Source organism: Platalea leucorodia (genome assembly GCF_965183815.1).
Source record: "Platalea leucorodia genome assembly, chromosome: 21".
NCBI classification, from domain to species: Eukaryota; Metazoa; Chordata; class Aves; order Pelecaniformes; family Threskiornithidae; genus Platalea; species Platalea leucorodia.
In genome coordinates, this window is record NC_138843.1 from 5,818,763 (window position 1) to 5,838,792 (window position 20,030).

General features: G+C 56.9%; 1 protein-coding gene across 17 annotated transcripts in view; it reads left to right on the plus strand.

The window, feature by feature from the left end:
* The window catches only part of TCF3 (transcription factor 3), a 77,095-nt gene that overhangs the window by 39,963 nt on the left and 17,102 nt on the right, over positions 1-20,030 (plus strand). For 12 of the 17 annotated variants that reach the window (XR_014230302.1, XM_082331150.1, XM_082331151.1 and 9 more), the window contains exons 4-8: positions 1,294-1,367; positions 2,379-2,517; positions 11,300-11,367; positions 14,628-14,757; positions 16,461-16,510. Coding sequence is in view for 16 of the 17 variants with exons in the window: in XM_082331150.1 (XP_082187276.1) it covers positions 1,294-1,367; positions 2,379-2,517; positions 11,300-11,367; positions 14,628-14,757; positions 16,461-16,510 (461 nt within the window). In the remaining variant the exon portion in view is untranslated. The remainder of the gene's footprint in view (positions 1-1,293; positions 1,368-2,378; positions 2,518-11,299; positions 11,368-14,627; positions 14,758-16,460; positions 16,511-20,030) is intronic. The other 5 variants (XM_082331161.1, XM_082331147.1, XM_082331149.1 and 2 more) reach the window with 3 other exon arrangements.

The following is a 20,030-nucleotide window of genomic DNA, read 5'->3' on the forward strand; positions in this document are numbered from 1 at the left end:
GAGCCACTGCAAGAGGTTTTTCGTGCCACCCTGTGGCAAATGTGGCCATGTGCCCCCCGCAGTGGGGTTGGGGTTTCCGTGGGACGAGGCAGAGATGGCTCTGGCCGGTGCCAGCCGCGCTGCTCGGCCTCCTGCAGATCCCGGATTTCTCCCTGTCCGCCCCGGCTGAGCTCGCGGTATCTGCGTAGCATCTCCAAAGCCTGGCCGCAGAGCAGAACGATGCCCCCGCCTTGCCCAGCCCCCTCTCAAATCCCCGGCTTTACCCCTGCAAGCCTTTGAATGGGGAGACGCCGACTGCTGCTCACTGACCCCTGCTCACCCACCGGAGCGGAGGGGATGGACCAGCGCAGTCGGAAATCCTGCTGCTGAGTCGAGGCTCGGCTGCCAGGAAAGGTTTCTGCCGTGCAGTCGTGGTGCCAGCTTGAGCTGCGAGAGCTTTGCTGATGTGACTCCCTGGGCTTTTTTTGTCCCGGTAGACGTTCACCTTCTCTCCTGGGTGCCTCGTGTGCTGGTAGCCCAAGAGGTGCAGCCTGGGTGGACCTGGCAGACGATGAAAGGAGACGATTTCCTACCGCAGTCTGTGTGCAGGCCCATTGCAAAACCCTCCTGTTTGGTCCCTTGCCATTTTGGGTGGGATCCCCTTCGCCAAGGAGACGCTTGGGAGGGCTAAAAATGAGATGAACGGGAGTGTGCGCTGACCAGCCCTGTGTTGGCAGCGCACCTTCCTCTGCGGGAGCGGGATGGGGCTTAAATAACAAATGCTCTTGAACGAGTTTAACTAAGCCACAGGTAACGTTGTAGCCCCAGCAATTCCCATCCGAGGCTCTTTCAGGTCTGGGCGCTCTTTTAATCTGCTTGGGTGCAATGAAGAACAGTTTGGCCTGTGACTTGGCAGCACCACGGACAAAAATCGGGTCCCACTGGGGCATCGGGATGAGTGCAATGAGTTTTTAATTCATAGTCCTCTTCACCGTTGGTCTCTGGGGAGAAGGGGTTCGTGCGTGCTCTCTGGAATAAAGCAAGTTAAAATACTTGTTTCTCCTCTTCCCACTGTCCCGTGTTTTGAAGCGTTTCCAGGCTGTGGTGGGATTTGCTTTGAAGTTTGTGGAATAAACTCCCAGCTGGAGTGGGAAGGTGAGGAGGGAGCGGGGAGGATCGGTCACGCCAAGTGGAAGTGGTTTATTAACGAAAATATTGTTTTGTTTGTAGAAGGAAGAGTTAATTTTGCGAGAACACCTTTGAGGCTTTGCTGATAAAGCAAGAGTAACCTTTGTTCTTCCTGTTTTTCGGTAGGTTTGGATGAAAGACCAGGATCAGGTTCCTGGGGAACGGGAGATCAAAACAGCTCCACATTTGACCAAGGAAGGGTAAGGACGAAGCACAAACACCAAGCTCCAACCAAAATAAACGAGGGCTTTACCATGGCTTCTCAGTGCCTGTGTTTGTGCCCAGTTTGGGACCAGCTTTTCTTACCCCATTTTGGACGTTGGTTCTGTTAACCCTGCAGGGACGACAGCGGGTTGAGGGGCCCCCCATCCCCATCTCCCCAGGCTTTGCTGCCTTGAGGTCCCCCTGGAGAAGACTTCTCCTCCAAAAGCCTTCCCTCCACGCTCGGCTGTGGTGTGGGGAGAGGGGGGCTCCTGGCCACGGGGTGGGAGAGGTCCCCAAATGGGGTCGCAGCCGAGCAGGTTGAGGGATCTCACCTGAGGGGCTGTGCCTTCGGCAAAGCTTGCTGGGCACCCACCACGCACGGCTTTGGGAGCCCAAGGGGCCAACTGGGGCTTGCTCTGGGGGGAATCTGCCGTGTCGGCCGGCTGAGGCACCGTCGGCGGGGATGCAGAGCACGGGAAGGGTTTTGCAGGGAAGGAGTCGAGGCTGCGATAGCGTGTAACTGGGGCCTGAGGAGGGGAAGAGAGAAAAGACATAAACTTAATTGAAATGGTGTTATTTTGACAGATGCTCCTTTTAATGGGTTTGTGTGATTCGTTTTTGCAATGGCACCTTTCCCTTCCCTTAGGTCAGTGGCAGAGCAGGTGCTGTGGTGTCATTTCTCATTTTTACAGGCCTTCTCCTTGCCCCTTTGCCCCCCTGGCTTGGGGAGGGGGCTGCCGGGCTCTCACCTGGTGGGTGCTGAGCTGCTGGGCGAAGGCAGAAGCTGCCTGAGAGCTGCCAGCACGGGGCAAACCCCTCGTGTGTCCCTGCTTTGGTGCCGTATCCCCTCCCAGTGCCGCAGCCTCGTGGCTGCGCCGCCCTGCTCTCCCTTGCCATGAAGATAAGATGATTTCTGTGCCCTTTTTACGAGGAGCCTTTGACTTTGACCCTTCCTGCTATGGGAGAGACTGAGCTTTGACAGCCTTGTGTTTTGGTGTTTGGCTCAGCATCCCCACGCGCCCGGCGGTAACTCTCCCGTGTTGCTTCAGCAGAGCTACGGCGAAGGCCCCCACTACGGCGAGCACAGGGACCTGCCATCTCACAACAGCATATCTTCATCACCATTCCTGGGAGCTGGACTAGTGGGTAAGTGCCTTTCAGCTGCCCGGCGGGTGGGCGGTCAACGCAGGGGAGATCTAACGCAGAATGGCACGTGGTAGTGGGAGCGTTTGCGCTGCCCGGCGTCGCTGCTCCCCGTGTCAGACCTGCTCCAGAAGGTGTTGTCAAAGCTGTTGTTAAAGGAGCTGCTGTCCAGAGGGTCTCATCAGTGCCTGACGTGCGTGACAGCTGCCATATTTTATGCGCACAGTTATTTTTCCCTGCTTTACAGTAGCATCCAGAAGCAATAGCGGAGATTGATGCCCGCAGCGTTGGCACGGGATGGGCTGAGTTTGCTCTTGGGAGCTGGTAATCAAGGGTGGAAAAGCACCAGGAGAGAGGGGGAGAAAAGACACAGCTCATGATTAAGGTCTTGCAACAGGCTCGTGGCTGCTTTGCTTTCCAGCCTTGCAGCCCCAGGGCGGTGCAATCTCCGCAGAGAGCTGGAGGTGCTTCCCCTCACGGCAGTGGGGTTTGGAGGGCCTCTTCTTGTGTCCTGCGAGGCTCCGGCAGCCCTGTCCAGCTCCTCCGTCCCCTGCTGCAACTGGGCAACGTGAGGAGCTCACGGGGACCGGCAAGTGCCGTGCGGCCCCGGCGGCCCTGGCCCCACCTGCTGTGCCGGAGACGGTGATCGTGCGTGACTGGATGCGTGCGACGATTTACCCAGTTACCTCTCCCAGCGCGGGGGTGGGCGGAGAGATTAAGAGCAGAAAATACCCATCCTGAAGGGCTTAGAGAGCTCTAATGACATTAGGTCAGGAATTGGGGTTAGTCCTCCCCACCTTTGCCCACGCAGTGGTGGTTAAAACCCTCCAGCGAGTGCGGAAGGAGCGGTGTCGGGGCAGGGCCCCGCAGCTAGCGGTGTTTGTTCGTCGTTTGAAGGGTGGGGTTAGAAGAGGGAATTGTGCTTGAAACAGAAAATCCCCACCACGATAGGAGGTTCCTCCTGGGGAGCTGGTCGGAAAGGGGAAGAGAGGAGTGGGGTTGTGCTGGGGAGCGACGCATTTGCTCCTCCTGGCTTGCGTCTGGGGCGAGGGGCTCGCTCTCAGCTCTGCTCCCCGCTTTCGCTCCTCTTGCTGTCGGGGGGGACAATGTTTAATTGCCCCTCGAGGGTCCTGCGCAGGCGTGGAAGAGCATTTCTGAGCAGCTCCCCCCTGTCCCTCTGCAAGGGAGGTTATTCCTTCTCATTTTCTGCCCCAGGAGGATGTAAGCAAAGCAGAAGAGATGTTTCTTAATAAGTTAGGGGAGCCTTGATGCAGTTCAGCAAGGTTTCTTGGGGGTGTGCGTGGGGGGGACCCATCCCAACCCGTCCCACGCCTGGGGCTGAGGCAGCCTTGAGAGTTTCCAGCCGAGAAGGAGCTGCCCGGGGAGGAACACGGAGGTTTCCCCTTTGATGTGTGCAGGGAAGACGCGTTTGGCTTCCTCTCAAAGACAGGGCTCCCAGTCTTTGGCAAGCGCTGCGGCACTCCCCGGCAAGGCTGCGAGCCCAACTGGTCCCCAGCACATGGAGCCGGAGCCTGTGCTGCTCCAGCGGGCGATTTCCACCGGCTGTCTCCGCAGCGGAGGGTGAGATGCAGCCTCGTGGCTGGCAGGACGGCGGCCACGCGTTGTGCCAGAGGCTCGAGTGCCGCTGGGCCTGCGTCTCCCCACGCCGGCGCAAGGTCTCGGCCGCTGGCCTGAGCGGTCGGCTGGAGCACCAGGAGCTTCACCGCCGAAACAGGAGCTGGGGAGGCCGGGAGAGAGCAGCCAGGAGGGGCACGGGGCTCCTCACATTTCAAAGTTGCTTTTGTTCCTAAAATTGAATGTGGTTAAAGTAGAAAACATCAATTCCTGGAGCAGGTTCCAAAATACATAAATAAGTTTTGCTTTGCCTCTGTGCTTGTGTGTTGAGAAGGATGGACTGGAGGAAGGCCACGGGTGGGATTTTCTCTTCCTCTTTCCTAAGCTGCTTCTGAAAACTTTTCAAGTGGCAAAATGCTAAGTGGAAGGGGAGAGAAAGGAGAGCAGGAAAAAAAAATAATGCTTTAGCATACAATAGTGTAAAGCAGTGGTAGAGCGGGAAGGGAAGGTGGGGGTTGGAGATGCGTCACTTCAGCTGCCAGTCCCTGGTTTCCAGCGAGGTCCCCCCGGGGGCAGCGGGCCGGGCGAGCTCGCGCTAATGGGGCAATTGAGTGGAACCGATGGATTTTAAAATGTGAGGAGATGGAAGGAGCAGATTAGGGTGGACACGTCCAGTGGTACTGAGTGGGCAAAAGGTGCGTGAGAGTATCGTCTAAGCCCTTCTCCAAAAACAGAATTTGTATCTCTTTCCTGCCCGACCTCTGTTTCTTGAAGGAGGATCAGAAACTGCTGGAAGAAACGTTTCAGGAAGAACATGATGTGCGTTGGAAATGATGGACTTGGCCAGCTACAGAGGGAGGCCGAGCTGAAAGGGCCCCCCAAAGAAAACGTGCGTGTTGGCATCCCCCGTTGGCGCGGGCTCTGAGCGCTGGTCTCCGCCGGCTGCCGCTCGGTTGGGGTGGTGCCGGCCTCAGCCGGGAACCCGTGTCCTCTGCTTTTGTGTCTCTTGAGTCAGCACAGCGTCCCAGAGGCAGCCTTCGGCCAGCCATCCTCTAACAACGTGCGTTAGGGACAACGAGCACCCTTCAGCAGCGAAGGGACGCTGCTGGCCGGGCAGCACTTGTTGGAGAAACGGAGCTAAACTGTGATTTTTTGGGCTCTATTTTCCACATGCATCCGGCAAATGGAAAGGAGGCTCCACTCTCACCAGCCTTTAGTGGAGCTCTTGCCAGCCCGAGCTTCGAAGCAGTGGTCGTGTCCTTTCAAGGGTGGAGACTTCACCTGGCCCCGAAGGCTGACGGCGTTTTGGGGCCGTGGTGTGCAGGAGGAGGAGCAGGGCTGCAGCTGGGTGCTCTCCTTCCCGCATGAGCCGTTTCGCCGCTCACAAACCGATCTGACGTGAGCAGGGGTGCGAGCAGGGAGATTTGGGAACTGCAGGGTGTAGTGGCCGTTTGGATAAAGGAGCAGGGGAACGTGCAAGCTTGTTCATCCAAATTTCTTCCCGGCGTGTCCCTGCGCTGGGAGCTGGCTTTGCAGGGCTGGCCAGGGAAGCTCTGGCTGCAGGTGGGTCTGGCTTGCGAGCAGTGGTGATCACGCACAGAAGCAGCGCAGAGCATTGATTTTGGGTGTATTTGGTTAGGGAGGGGGAAAATTGAGAGCAAGCTCCAGGAGAAGAGCAGAGCTGGAGGGATTTGCGTGGCTCGGGAGAGAAGGAAAGCGGATCTGAGTTCGGGGGGAGGCAGGGCACTGCCAGCACATCCCCGAACCCCCCGCGGGGCTGATTCCCTGCCTCTTGTTCCTGCCTGCCTGTCCAGGCAGGTCCCTTGTGCCGTCACCCCAGCCCGCAGCCTCGTCCCACGCCCAGGGTCCCCCCCAGGTGTGGTGTGGAGGGGGCTGCTGAGCTCCTGGGGAGGAGGAAGACGCTTCAATAGCCCACGTTGGGGGAGCACAAAGCTCCGGTGCAAAGTGCTGGACAGATTTAAGCCCAGAGGACAAGCGGGCAGCAGTCCCGGCAGCGGCAGGCACCGGCGCTGCTGGCTGGAGGCACGGTTGCCTGCCTGCTCATCCACGGGCGGCCCCGGTCCAAGGCGCTCTCGGGATGATGGCCCTGCAGATCGCAGGGTGCACGCCTAGTCCAGAACCGGTTTGAATTCACGTAGCATGCTTTGAAAGGAAAAAATACTGATTTCTATTCAGCTGGGACACACAGAAGTGGTGTTTGGGGCTTACAGATGTTGTTTAGATGAATGTACAGCATCTGGCACGATGGGAGCTTGGCTTTGGGAGGCACCTGGAGCACAGAGCAGGAGAGGGGCTGTGCTGACAGCGGGACCTGTGGGTGCTGCTCCCAGGGCTGGCCTTCCCCCGCCCTCAGGGCTCCCCGAGAGCTGCGGGTGACGCCGCTCATGCACTTTTTGAAGGGGACGGTGCGAGGGCAAGCTTCAGTCGGATGCTTTCCAAAGTCCAGGTTCCCTCTCTCCCACAGCTTCAGCTCTGCAAGGTGATGGGGAAAACCAGAGCTGTCTGCAAGACTTAACCGGGCAGGGAGCTCTGGCCTGCGTTGTACTGGATGGGATAAGCTAAATTAAGGAAAAAAAAAAAAAAAAAAAAAAAAAAGTCAGTCTCTGAATGGCAATACCGTCAGTGCTCTGAATAAAAATCACCGGAGGCTGCCAGGCGGGGGTCGGTGAACCCGATGAGCAGGGTGCAGTAGCAATGCCTGCGAGCTCCATCGCTCCCCCCTCCAAGTTTTCAAGCTTTGAGCCCCCGGTGCTGCTCCCGGGAGGACGGGTGACGTCCTGGTGGGGCCTGAGCATCCCAGCCTCGAGTGGGGAGAGGGGACGAGGACCATCCCTGGCTGCCCGGGGTGGTGCCAGGACACAACACGGTGAGGAACCGGCTCGTCCCAAAGGGCGAGAAGGGCTTTTCTGTTTGTTTTAAATCACCAATCTTCAAAATCTGCCACTCTTTTACCATTCATCTTCAGTGGGGGCAGGCAGGGGGGGATTGCTTAAACAGCAGGGAAACTGATAAGCCATAACAGATTTCTTTATAGTAATTATTTCTAGTAATTAGCTTCTTTTCAGAGGAGTGTTTCTAATCTTGTGTGCATTGTGAGCTGGTGTGGATTGGGTTCTTCCTGGACAATGGTTTTAATCTGCCCATGGATGGGGTTTGTCGCTGCTCCTGGTTTTTTAACATTTTTTTTTTCTCCCCCCTTTTAATTCTCGGCTGTGTTTTTCCTCCCCTTTTTCCCCAGGCCGTAACTCTAATGGAATTACCGGTGCGGGGCTGTGGGGAGGCGCGCGGTGGGTGGCTGTGCGGTGGCCGGGGCGGCGGCTGCACCGGGGCTCCGTTTGGGAGCGCGGGGACGGGGTGATGCGGGGGCACTGGTGTGAACTCCCCGTGGGCTGGCAGGAGCGCGGGGCACTGCGCCTCGGCAAAGCACCCGCCTTCCTCCCAGCAGGCGCTGGCAAAACCCATAGGCAGTGTTGAATCGCCTTTTCTTGGCTTATTTGTACGCATCCGTGAGCGGGGCTTGTCTTGGGGAGAGAAATGGCAAAACCACAAGTTTATTTAAAAGCGTGGTTTGCTCTGGTGGAGGTGAGATGCTGCTGTGGTCCCGGGAACCGAGGCCAAACCCTGCCGCTGCCGGAGCTCGCGGCAACCTTGGGAAAGAGTTTTTATTCTGCTGCCTTGTCTCCGAGCCGGGGAACAAATCTGCCTTTGGGAGGAGAGAGCGCGAATGGTGCGCGGGGGTTTCTCTGCAAAAGCCCTGGGTGAAGGCAGACCCTGAGGAGGCTTCGTCTGAGCCTGGCACAGCGGGATCCTGCAAGAGAGAACATGCTGGGGAGAGGAGGGAGGTTGGGAAATCGCTTATTAAGCAGGGTTGAAGGCAGCGTGGGCAGGCGAGGGGCAGGGGAATCATAGAATCGTTAAGGTTGGAAAAGACCCTTAAGATCATTGAGTCCAGCCGTTAGCCCAGCACTGCCAAGGCCACCACTAACCCATGTCCCCAAGCACCACATCTCCCCGGCTGTTAAATCCCCCCAGGGATGGGGACTCAGCCCCTGCCCTGGGCAGCCTGGGCCAGGGCCTGACAGCCCTTTGGGGGAAGAAGTTTTTCCTAATAGAGCTGGCGGGGGTGGAAGAGGCGGGAGGGGGATGCCAGGACTCCCAACGAAGCAATGCCGTGAAGAGCTGGAAATACCAAATGCTCCCAGCCGGTTTCTGGATGCACCTTGCTCAAGGTGCCCTCTGCCGTGCTTCACCTTTGCATGCTAAAATTTGCAGAGGTAAATCCAACAGATAGGATTTCCAAGGGAAACCCCTTTCCTGTTCAAGGGATTTGTTCCCAGTATCTTCTGATTTTTATTTTTATCCCTTCCCAAGATCCCTTAACACCCATCTGCAGGATTTCAGTAACTTGGTCAGGAGTGAGATGGCATTTGGGGAGATTCCTGGCGTTTTCTGCCAAGACCTGCCTCCGTCCCGGTCCGTGCTGTGGTTCTGGGGTTTCGCCACCTTTTCTGGTCGGTGCCCCTGGGCTGTGGCTGCGAAGGGGCGACTTGGGCGAGTCCCGGTGCAGCTGGGCTTGCCACATGTGCCAGCTGGCATCTCCCCGGCAGCAGAAACAGCACCTTCTGCTGGCAAGTTCAGCTTTTTCTTGCCCAGCTTGTGGAGTTTTTCAATATTTCAATATTTCAATAGGCTGGATACATTCCCATCCAGAAAAGGTTGCCGTTTTTCCTTCTGCCTTGTTTTCCTAGACAATTAAATGTAAAATTTCTACTGCTGAGGTGTTTGCTGCTTTTTCCCCTTCGTATGTGATGAGGAAGGAGGGTGCTGGGGCTGTCCAGGGGGCTGCCCTCCCTTTCCCAATTTCCCCCATCCCGCAAGACTCCCGCTGATCCAAGCGTGCCGCAGATTGCTGGTACCGGCCCCGCTTGCCGTCCCACGTGAACCGAGCGCGGCAGGAAAGACCATCAGGTGAAGGTAGCGGGTTTCGGAGCAATACGGTGCAGAGTTGGCACTGAGTTGCATCCTTCATCTTCCTGCGCCGGCGCCAAGAGCCCTGTGGTTCAGCCTCCGAGGTTATCTGCCGACGGCAGAGGCGTTTGGCTCGGTGCTTCACCACGCAAGCCATGCGTGGAAGCAGCAGTATATTATCAGACGGGGAGGCCTGGCTGTTGCTGACCAGATAAACTAACGTGGCATTACCCTGGTTTTCCTCTGGTTTAGGAGTAATCGCGATCCGCCTGATGCCACAACCTGTTGAGTTATTTGTGTAACGTTGCCAGCGCTGCGGCAAATAGAGCTGCTAAGCTCTTTTAAAAATTAGGTCATTTAGGAGATCCGTCCTCTGACATTTTGACCTTTGTTTACTTAACGTTTAAGCCTCTGAAACAAAATGGCAGCGGCGCCCGGTGCATCCTGCTGTCACCGGAGGCGAGGGGCGGCGGGATGCTGGCGTGCCGCGCTGTGACCTCCGGCACCGTCGGGAAGGAGAGGTCTTGGGTTTGGGGGTTGTAGTGAGGGAACCCGCTCTGAAATTTTGGCTTGAGTTCAAGGCCCCCATGCTAAGGTTGCCAAACTGAGCAGCCTCCTCTCTCTTCCCATCTCTCTGCCCTGTGCTTCAGGGGGGCTGGTTTGGGGATATTTGCTCCCCACCCCTCTTCATCTGCTCCCCAAAACCTCTTAACCATGCGTGGAGCTGCCTGCCAGCCCAACGTCGCCCCGGTGCATTAACCTGCGTCTTAGCAGGCATCAGTGATGGCTTTAGGTTAAGCTGATTGGCAAAATCCTCCCCTCTCCCAATTTTGCTGACTAAGCCAGCCCGGAGGCAGGGTGCGATCACCCCTTTTCGGGGAAGGGCTTTTGCCGGGGCAGCGGGGGGCTGGCGGAGCCCAACGCCTCCCGGCCGCGTCGCGGGCAGAGGCCCCTGCGCCAGCATGGGGCAGCTGCCGGAGCGGGGCCGCCCTGTCCTGGGTTCAAAGCCTTTTTGCTCATCATCTCCTGTTTCCCTCTTCCCTGGTGGCACCGTTAATAGGCTGTAATTAACAGCATATATTTTCACTCCAGTTTTTCTTTTTTTTTTTTTTTAAATTAAAAAGTGCGTGTTCCCCACTAGAAAAATATCTTGATTTTGCTTTGGGTGGGGGGCGAAACCCCAAAGCAGACAATTGTGCTGCTGGCTGCCCCAGGCACGGTGTAGAGCTATTCCCTTTCTCCCTGGCCTGGGGTCCTTCCCTGGGGCTCCGAAGCTGCCCTGGCACCCATGGGTGCTGCTTGCCAGGGTGTGCTCCGGGACGGTGACCGCGAGGGAGGAGGCTACAAGGACATTTCAGAATGGAAACATTTCACCATGTGCGTTGGGTTTCTCCACCCCCCCCCCCCCCTTGAAAACACTATTTTCAGCAACGTGTGGGTAGGGTGAGGTTGAGCACGTTTGATAAAAGCCGTCGCTGGGTGCTAAAGTTCACTTGGCAGCGCTGGAGCACGTGGGCTCGGCTCGCACGGGGCTGCTCCCGCGCAGCATCCCGGTCGGCAGGGATGCTCCGGCTGCGAGGAGCCCCGCGGTCCAGGAGGAGCCTGGCCGGTGGGACCTAAGGGAGGGGGCTTGGAAAGGAAGGAAACGCTTTTCTATTGAATGCCTGCTCTTTAAATCTGGATGGGTTTTTGGAAAGTTGAATCTCCAGCAGGAAAGGGGAAGAAGGTAAATCCTGCGCCATAAGGAGCGGGAGCTCAGCTCCGCACACTGCTGCTCAGCGTGCGCTGGAATTGTATTTCCTATTGTATGGAAAGCACCCGCAGAGTCTGGTCACTCGTGCTTGGCTTTCGGTTTGCTCTGTCACTGCCTCTGCCAAATTTGGCTGGCTTTTTTTAATATGTCTGGAGGGATTTTTTTGCTCTGGTCTGACACTGCCAGTTTCCATGGCCACAAGCACTTCCCTGCATCGCTGCAGTTTTGGGGTTTTGCTGTTTATGGACCAGCCGAGCCCTGCTGTCCGTGAACTTAAAAGAGCTCCTGTTTTAGCAACGAGCTATTTCGGGAGGCAGTCACCTCTGAAGATGGGCGGAGGAAGCTGCGTTACGAGAGTGGGCTTCACACCTCGGCGGGACGCCCCGGGAGGGCGGCTGCGCGGGGCTGCACGCCAAACCTCCCCTTCCCTCTGACACAAAACCTTGTCTTGTCTTTTCTCCACTGTAGGGAAGAGCAGTGAAAGAGCCTCGTACTCCACGTTCGGAAGAGAGACAGGGATGCCAGGACTAAACCAGGTAACGATAAAATGCGTTGAGATTTTTTTGCTTCATTTACTGGCTAAGCTGCTAGGAGTGAGAGCCTGGGAAGGCAAAGGAACCTGGCGGTTTGCGTCTCGCCTCTCCGCACGAGGTCCTGGAAAGCCTCTGCTCTGCTCAGAAACATCTTGTTGAGTGTCGGGGGTTCATACGGGTGTGTGTTGCTGGCTCAGAAGAGTTGTCAGAGTTTAGAAAATGGGGTTGTAGCAGCTTCTCGATTCTTTTCGAAACCTCTTCAGACTCACTTATTTTATTATTGTTAATCCTGTTTCTAGCTGATTTGTATTTAATCAGATATGACCTAGCCAACACTGCCCTCAGAGGGAGTTTCAGCGAGTCAGATCCGAGCAAAACCTTTCCTTGTGACAGGGCGGCCGCGGGCAGAGGAGCGCTGCGGGCGGCACCTTCTCCCTCCGGCTGCCTGCCTCGGGGCTCTCGCTTTGCCTCCAAGCACCGCGCCTGGTGCTGCACGCTCTCCCTCCCCGGCCAGCGTCCCCCCGGCCAGCGTCCCCGTGTCCCCCCACTCGCCCGTTAAGGGGAAGGAGACTCCGCAAGATGGTTCCTGCGCTGTTGTAGCAGCATTTCGGTGGATATCGGGCGGTGTTTTGGTTTTATGGTGGTTCTGTCGATGCAGGACGTGCAGCAGATGCTCAGCTCCGCAGTCAGGGAGGGACATGGCACGGGAGAGCTGCCTCTTGCAGCAACAACCCTGCCCTGTTGGGTCACCCCGTGTGAACCCCGGTGGGAGGACCAGGGCTGTGCCGTGGGGAAAAACTTGCTTCCCGTGGGGAATACCAAAGGCGTAAATCAGAGCCCGGGAACGCAGTCAACCAGCCCTGAGATAATCTAGCCTGCTACCACCGGCATCCAGAAATAGTTTTTCGGGAAGGAGCGAGCACCTCCGCTTTGATGTGTTGCTGCAACCGCCCCGCCAGTGCCCAAGCATGGCCCCGGGGAAACAGTCCCACCATTTTATTCAAGGGAGCAGCTTTTGGCCGGACAGCTTTTTATTTTATACATGTACACACACACATATTACATGTTTTAATTTTACACAAATTTGTCATAATTTCCTCTTCTCTGAACTGAGGATGTTTCCTTTGCTGAAACAGCTGTGCTGGCTGTCTGTGCCAGAGTGGATTTAATTTACCACTGAAGCTGCTAAAATAAAAATGGGACAGATGCCAAGCCTTGCTTTTTAATGTTATGGTTTTGCTGGGGTTTCATGGAGGAGGGGGAGATATAAGGTAACAGAAACGGGGTGGGCAAATGGTGCCGCGGGCCGGGAGAGGCCCTGGCGCGGGCGCGCGGGTCCGGATCGGGTGGCAGAGCGGGAGACGGAGCCCGTTTGATGTGGAGGGGAGACAAAACCCCTCTTGTGCGGGGCGGCGGGAGGCGAGCGGGGCCGTCTGCACGCTCGCTGTGGCCCCCAGAACAGTTGTTGCTTCTGGCTCCAGTTTTTTTGGGGGGGAGGTGACCTGTTTTTTTTTTTTCTTTTTGAAGAGCACTGGAAAATTGTCCAGTGGCAGATGCCCTGGATGGGGAGCCTGTTCCTCCCCAAAACGCCCTCCTCCAGGGCAGAACTGTGGCTCCCTCCCTCCTTTAACCCTTAACCGCCTCTGGAGGCATCCCCAGGGAGAGGGAAGGGGAAGAAAATCCCTTTCTCTGGGAAATGGCCTTAAAATCTCAGAGCCTCTCTGGAGGTACCTGCTGGAGGAGCTGGGCGGCAGCGACTCAGCCCTCCAGGGTGCTGTGCCGCTTGCTTTTCTTGGCCGCGCTGCTCCGTGGCGCGTAGCGGTTTCAGTGCAAAGGTAATATGACCGGTGGAACAGATTGCAGGAATTTCACCAGCTGTGAATACATGAGCTCCTCTTTCCCTCCCCGACCCCTTTCTGGAGGAGACGGTGTTTTAAAGCAGTGGGTTTTTCTTTCCAGTTTCTCAAAAGCCTGAAATCCTCCTTTATTTCAACATGTTGCCCTCGGAAGATGGGTCAAAGCTAAGCTTTTGTTACTTAAAGGCCCTTTGCCAGGCCTCTTAAATTCCACGTAAACACATTTAACTTTCTCCCAAGGTGAAAGGGGCAATGCCAGCGGGCGTGCTCCTGGAGCAAAGGCACGCTTGCTCCATCCCGGGAGCCAGCGAGCACCCGGGCTCCGGCTCCTGCCGGCTCCGCGCTGCTTCCCAGAGTGCCCAAGGTCAGCTGGGATAAACACCAGGGAGGAGTTTCCTCTTTTTAGAAAGAGAGATTTGACTTTTCCCTGATAAAATGCAAGAGAAAACCACCCCCAGCAGAGGAGTTGCAGCTCCATTGCATCGTCCGCGATGGGTCCGACCGCGCAGCGTTGGGGATGGGAGAGAAACCGGCAGTGCCGGCACCCTGGGCCGGGTTTTATGGCCGGAGGGACTGGGAGAGGCACGGTCAGATGGGACACCGACGTGTAACCTCTTGCGGTCGGTTTAGGCACAGTCGAGAGATGTGACGGCCTGGGGGCTGCCGGGTTTGCCGGTGGGTGAGCGCTGTATCTGTCCCCTGCCCTGGCCGGGTCCCCGACGGCGTCGCGGGGGTGAGAGGCAGCGTGGGGCCGTTTGGTCGGATGTGCGTTTTGAGGATGGGTGGACACGCTGTGCCCGTCAGGTGTGTCCCTCGCAGCCACCAAAGCACCGATCACATCAGAAACTGTAATCCCTTGCTGTAAAACCTCGGAGATGGTGAGGGAAGAGTTTTGTCCCGAGCAAGCCCCTGTGTGGGCAGAGCTCGCTGCCCCCAGGAGATGCTCCCGACCCCTCGGCTTTGCGGGCAGGCTGGCGAGGCAGGCGGGGAGCGCTGCCGAACGAGCCCCTCGGCCTGGCTGTCGCCTCCTCTTTGCCTTCAGCAGGCTGGGCCGATAAAACCGTCGGCAGGGTCTCATCCTGCCCTCGTGGGCAGCGAAGTGAGCATGGGACTGCGATGCTCCCTGCGATGGCACCTGCTGGTTTGCATCCTTAGTTTGTAGAGAGCTTCCTTGCTGGGATCCAGTGAGAAAACACAGCTTGAAAGACCCTTTTCTTATTGCACATATATTCCCCCATAGCTACCCCCATATTTGTTTTTTCCTTCTGGCCTTTGGGCTTTCTTTTTTTTCCATCCTCGGCTGACTTTGTGCGAATGCAGCTCGAGGCATCTCGGTTCCCTCCCAGCGAGCGTGGTGGTTTTCCAGCATAATTACATGGCAGGGCTTTTCTGTCTCCTTGTTTGCAGACTGGTTTCCTGCCCAGCGAAATGGGAATCGCGAGTCCGAGCACACTTTCCCCTACCGGGGTGAAAGGGGGGTCTCAGTATTTTTCTTACCCCAACAATCCTCGCAGGAGAGGTGCTGAGAGCAACATAGGTAAGGCGCTTCGTGTCGCCCTCGGGTGCCACCGCTCCGGTTCGTCCTGCAGCTTGGTTGAGCGACCGCAGGGGCTGTCAACTGGGTGGGCGCCTTCGGGAATAAAAGCACTGGTGTTGCCATGTGTGCACATAGGCATGAATTTGGCATTTGGGTTTTTTAGGAGGGCAAAAAACTATATATATACTTTTATATATATATATATATATATATAAATACATATAATTTTTAAAAAATTTGGATGGGCTCAGAGTTATGTAGAATTTCCTTCTTTCTGGAAATTGTCGGATTAGGTGAAAGCAGCAAATGGCTTGAGGTTCTTCTAAAAATGCCTCCAGCCACACCGCACATCAATAGTCACTCCTAGAAAACCTTGGGCCACCTTCGAGGCTGTTTTTAGGGCCGATGGCCCTCCTTGGAGCCCCTGTCCTGCTGCAAGCAGACAGGACTGCCAGGAACAGGTCGTTAAGAAGCGGCGTGAGGTCCGGGCGCTCTGCCGGGGCGCGGAGCTGTGTCCTGGGACGCAGGCAGCGTTTGCTCCGAGACCTCTCCCTGCCTCCTTCGATGTTCCAGGGCAGGAGTTGCCCACGCCTGGATCTACCTGGGAATAAGACATTTTGCTTTTAACAAAGGCTAAGGTTGGATGTGAACTTAACTTTCGATTGAAGACAAGCCCCAGTTCTCCAGAACTTGTGTTTCTTGTCATAGTTCCGCCCCGCACCCTCCAAAGTCATTTTCTTGCTGCTATTTTGGGCTTTCCCCAACAAACGAAACCAGAAGCGACCCACTGTTACATGTATTTTTTCCAGTGCTTTTCAGAAAAAGGCATCCACTTTGATATTGCCACTTCAAAACGTTGCTGGTTTATGTTGTCAGCCTGGAAAATAATTCTTTTGCATCAGGTCGTTCTACGTGATGAATTTCTCCTCCTGAGCTACAACCCGGCAGAGTCCCTGGCTTGGCAGGCTTGCGGTGTTGGCATCCTGCACCCCCCCAGCTGGGGCTTTCCTTAATTATGAACTAAAATTAAAAAAAAAAAAAAAAAACACCCAAATTTTTAAGCAGTGCTTCCCCTTGAGCCACTTCTTGGGATGTTTCCCCCACCACCTCCCTGAATTGTCTCCCTTCCCCCAGGACGCCGTGTCCTCCCCCCTCGGAGCTGGACCTGGAGAGATGAGATGGGCTGGGGAGGGACCGGCTGCGGCAAGCGCCGGCCCTGCCTTCCTGCAGGGAAGCTTTCCCAAGTATATCACTGCATAAGGAGCAAATGAAAATACAACCCCATCCCTGCATTTGTTCTCTTCCTGCATCCTCTCTCTGCAAACCCACTTCAAGTTAAATTGTTTCAAAAAAACCCAACGGGGGGTTATTTATGGGCTCGGTGCCTTCCAAAGAGCAAGCGCAGCCCCTCTCTGCGTGGTGAGCGCCTCTTATCACAGTGTTCCAGGAGAGAGACGGCCCTGTGAACTCCGTTTGTGGGTGAAACCCGCCCTCAAAGGGTGCAGTCGAGACGAGGAGGAGAGGTTCATCCTCAGACGTTGTCACTATTGACGCTGCTTTGGCTATGGGGCATTTGGGATTTGAGCCCTGTCTGTATCTGCATCTTCCATCCTGGGAGACTTTTAGCTACAGCCGCTCGCTTTCCCTCCCGCTAACCCCCTTCAAAAGTTAGATCCTCTCTTCTTTTCTTGTCTTTAAACCAGATGGACAGCCCAAAAAGGTTCGGAAGGTGCCTCCTGGACTCCCCTCCTCGGTAAGTGGCAGGAGCGCTTTCCCCGCAGGTATCCCCTCCCCGTTCCTCCATCCCCTGGGTGTCCCTGCTCCCTCTGCCGTGAGAGCTGCCAGCCCTACGCGTCCAGCCACCCCAAGCATCGAGGGCTTGGAATTTAGCAGGAGGAGGAAGGGTTTTCCCAGCTACAGTAGGAGAAATGGGGAAACGCCGTGAGACTGCAGTGCCGGGGCACTGATCAGAGAGAAGGAGCTGCAACGCTCCCCGTGCGGAGCAGCCGGCGGTGCCACCTCCCCAGCCAGAGCCCGGACCCATCGCCTCCTGCCCTCGCTGGCTCTCGTCTGTTTGACGTTATGTCGCGAGTGCCCGAGTGAAATGTAATATTCGGTGTGATCGGATTTCACTCCAGAAGGGAAACCAAACCAGTTGTAACGCGGGCAGGCAGCTGGGGCTGCTCCAGGTGTGCGCGCTGCCTGGGCTGTTTTATAAGAAAGCCGAGCAGCCTGTAGGAATATGTTAGCCATGCTCCCGCGGCTGTTACAGGGGAATAAACTGAACAATGTCTTTGTGGCTAGAAGTAATAGGATCTCCAGGAAAGCTAATTGGAGCGGGCTGGAGGGTTCCTGCAGGAATATGGGAGCTGTCTGGCTGCATGGCGGCCGGGGCTGCATTCCTCGCTGGAGCGTTGGAGTGCTTGCAGGGGGACGGGCGGGCTCTGTCCTGCAGGCGAGCGGGAGCCCAGGCCGGGGCTGCGCGGGAGACGTGCTCTTGCCTGAGCGTGTCGTGCCGCTCGCTGCCAAAGCCGATGCTGATGCGATGCGGGTGCCCGCTCCCCCATTCCCCGGGGAACATCTGTGTGCGTCCACCCGTGGGGGAAATCTCGTTCCTTCACTGCTGGCGCAAAGCTTGGTCTGTAGCCTCCACCACTGGCTCTCCCTTTGGAAATGGCCCCCGAGATGCCGATGTTGGGAGGGTGGAGGGAGAGGAAGGCACCGAGCGCTTGCCGGATTGGGCTCGCAGACCGGAGGGTGTTGGAGGGTCCCTGCGGACCCGCATCACACAGAAACCACCTCCAGTCAGCGGTGCTGAGTTGCTCCAGGAGTCTGTGTTTTAACAGGGAAAACCTGCTCGAAGCAGAATCTGTGTCGCTGCGTCGAGTTTCTGTGTGAAATTCAGAGCTTTTAAACCCCCGTCGGCATGTGGGGAAAACATCGCTCCTGACAAATGGCCCTTTATTGGCCTCGGATTTCAAAGGTGACGGGGCTTGCTGCCCGTCGTGCTGGTGGTGCCCTAAAGGGCCCCGATTCCCACAGGAAGAGCCGCTCGGCATTTGCCAAATCTCAGCCCCTTCCCTGTGTCCGAGCCGACACCGGCACATGGGCTTTTCCAGCCCAGAAAGCCTGGCTCTCGCCTCGGCTGCCCCTTGACCGCAAAGCTCCAGGTTTTGCTCTATGGGCCGGTGCTGCCTCTTCCCGCTGCCCTCTCTTTGCCGTGACCTCCGGCTTCTTGGTTTGTTTTTGAACTTCCACACCTGGGGAGAGAAATTGGCACCGAGGCGGCGAGAGAAGCGTGGAGCAAAAGGAGTCGCCGGCCTCAAAGGCAGCGGATCAAAGGGTCTTTCGTGTCTCACTTGCCTGCGCAGGAGCCCGCCCCGTGTTATCGCTGGACCCCATGCAAAATAAATAGGTTAATCAGCATCTTATTAAAATAAAGTGCTTTAATCTGTAATTCCCTAGCTGCTTTGAACACTCGGAGAGGTCAGCGGCTGGAATAGTTGAGGGTGGCTGAAAGGGGAGTGATTCTGCCAAAGGCACCAAGAGGCCCTGGCGACGTGAGATGGTTGAAGAGGGATGCGAAAGACGATGCGGGGCAGGGAGCGAGCGGCTCTGGCTGCGGACGGGCGCAGAGGTACCCGTGCTTGTAACCCGCGGCCTTTTGGGGTTAGTTCTTGTGAAATAGGTGCTGGCCTGGGACGGTGCGGGGCATGGAGCCCCTTTGAGCCTCCCTGTGACGTGGAGCTGGAAAGCAGAGTTAGCGCTCGCGGCCGCGCTCCCCTGCGGGCTGGCGTGTCCAGACGCAGGACCCGGGGCTGGATGAGGCCCCCGAGCCCCTGCTGCACGTCGGCCGGCTTTGCCGGAGGAAGGCGAGGAGGGATTTTGTGCAAGTCGGTTCCTGCAGGATTTTGTTGCCGCAGCGAGTGTGGTGGCTGGGAGCCGTTTCAGCCTGTGAATTCGCAGCCTGGTCACCGCTCTGTTTAGCTTTAGTCTGCCTGAGTCCCACCCCAGTTCGTGCATTTAAGGAAGAAAAACAGGGAGGGAGGGGGGGAAAAAAACCCCAACACCACAAAGCCCTGCGAATCCCAGCGCTGGGGCTTTTCAAGCGGCTCTCTCGCCGCGCTGGCAATTTTAACCAGAGGAAATGACCTCACCTGGAGGTCCCCGAGGCCGCCGCCGGAGCTGCCGACGCGAGGGCTGGGGCCGCGGGGTGGGGAGCAGAGACCTGGCCCTGATTTACCGTTTCCTGCGGCGCTTGGCCGGCAGCCGCCGGCTCGGCCGGCTCCCCCGCACGCCGCGGGGCTGGGATGCTCCTCGCTTGGCCGGTGCGGGGAAGTCCGGGGTTGGCTTTTCACGGCCCCTCCCTGCGCTGAGCAGCGAAACGAAAGATTTGGAGGGGCCAGGGCCACTCCTGGGGTGAAACGTGGCCCCCCAGGATCCAGCAGGAGATGGGGGGGGTCGGGGATGGCAGAACGGGGCGGATACGCAGCAAGGCGGCCTCCCCCTTCTTTGCAACCCTGGTCCGCTCATCCCTGCTATTTTATTCTTCTTCTTTTCGCTCTGGATTTATTAAATGGATGTTGCAGCTCGCCGCGGCCCCCCCGCGCCCGCTCCGCTGCCGCACAGCTGCCTCGCGCGCTGGCCAGGTGCCAGCCCCTGGCAGATGGCGCGGGGCTATTAGACGTGCTTCATTCGATTCCCTGTCCCAGCTCCCGCTATTTAATCAAATTATAGGAAAAGTCAATTTACTGGATTCTTGTTCTTTGCAGCCTCCTCCATTCCCCCGCTCTCCCCAGCCGCACGCGCTGCCCACGCGCGGCTCCGCACGCCCGCTTGGCCTCGACGCTGTCCTGCGATGCCACACAAAGGCAAAGCGCCGTGAATTTTCTTTTTTTGAGCAAGGGACGAAGGGCAGCTGCCAACGTCTGTCAGGTTTTTCCCTTCCCCCTCTATTTTATTTTTATTCTTTTTTTTTTTCTTTATTTTACAACTTTCCCAGTCTCAATCTACAGCACCGATGCCCACAAGTTGCTTTTGGCTCCCGGTTGCGCCGCGGGGTCCGGCCGCCTGCTACGCAAGAGCCGATGGGCAGCGAGGGGCCGGGGCTGCCCCTGGGGCTCTGAGCTCCCCCAGCTGCGAGGGAAGCTGCTCCAAGAAGCGGGAACCTGGGCTGCGAGGGGAAAACGAAGCAGGGCATTGAAGTGTAATTGCTGGTGCTTTTCAGAGCTGCTATTTTTTAACAAAAAGACCACTATTTTCTATTACCCCCC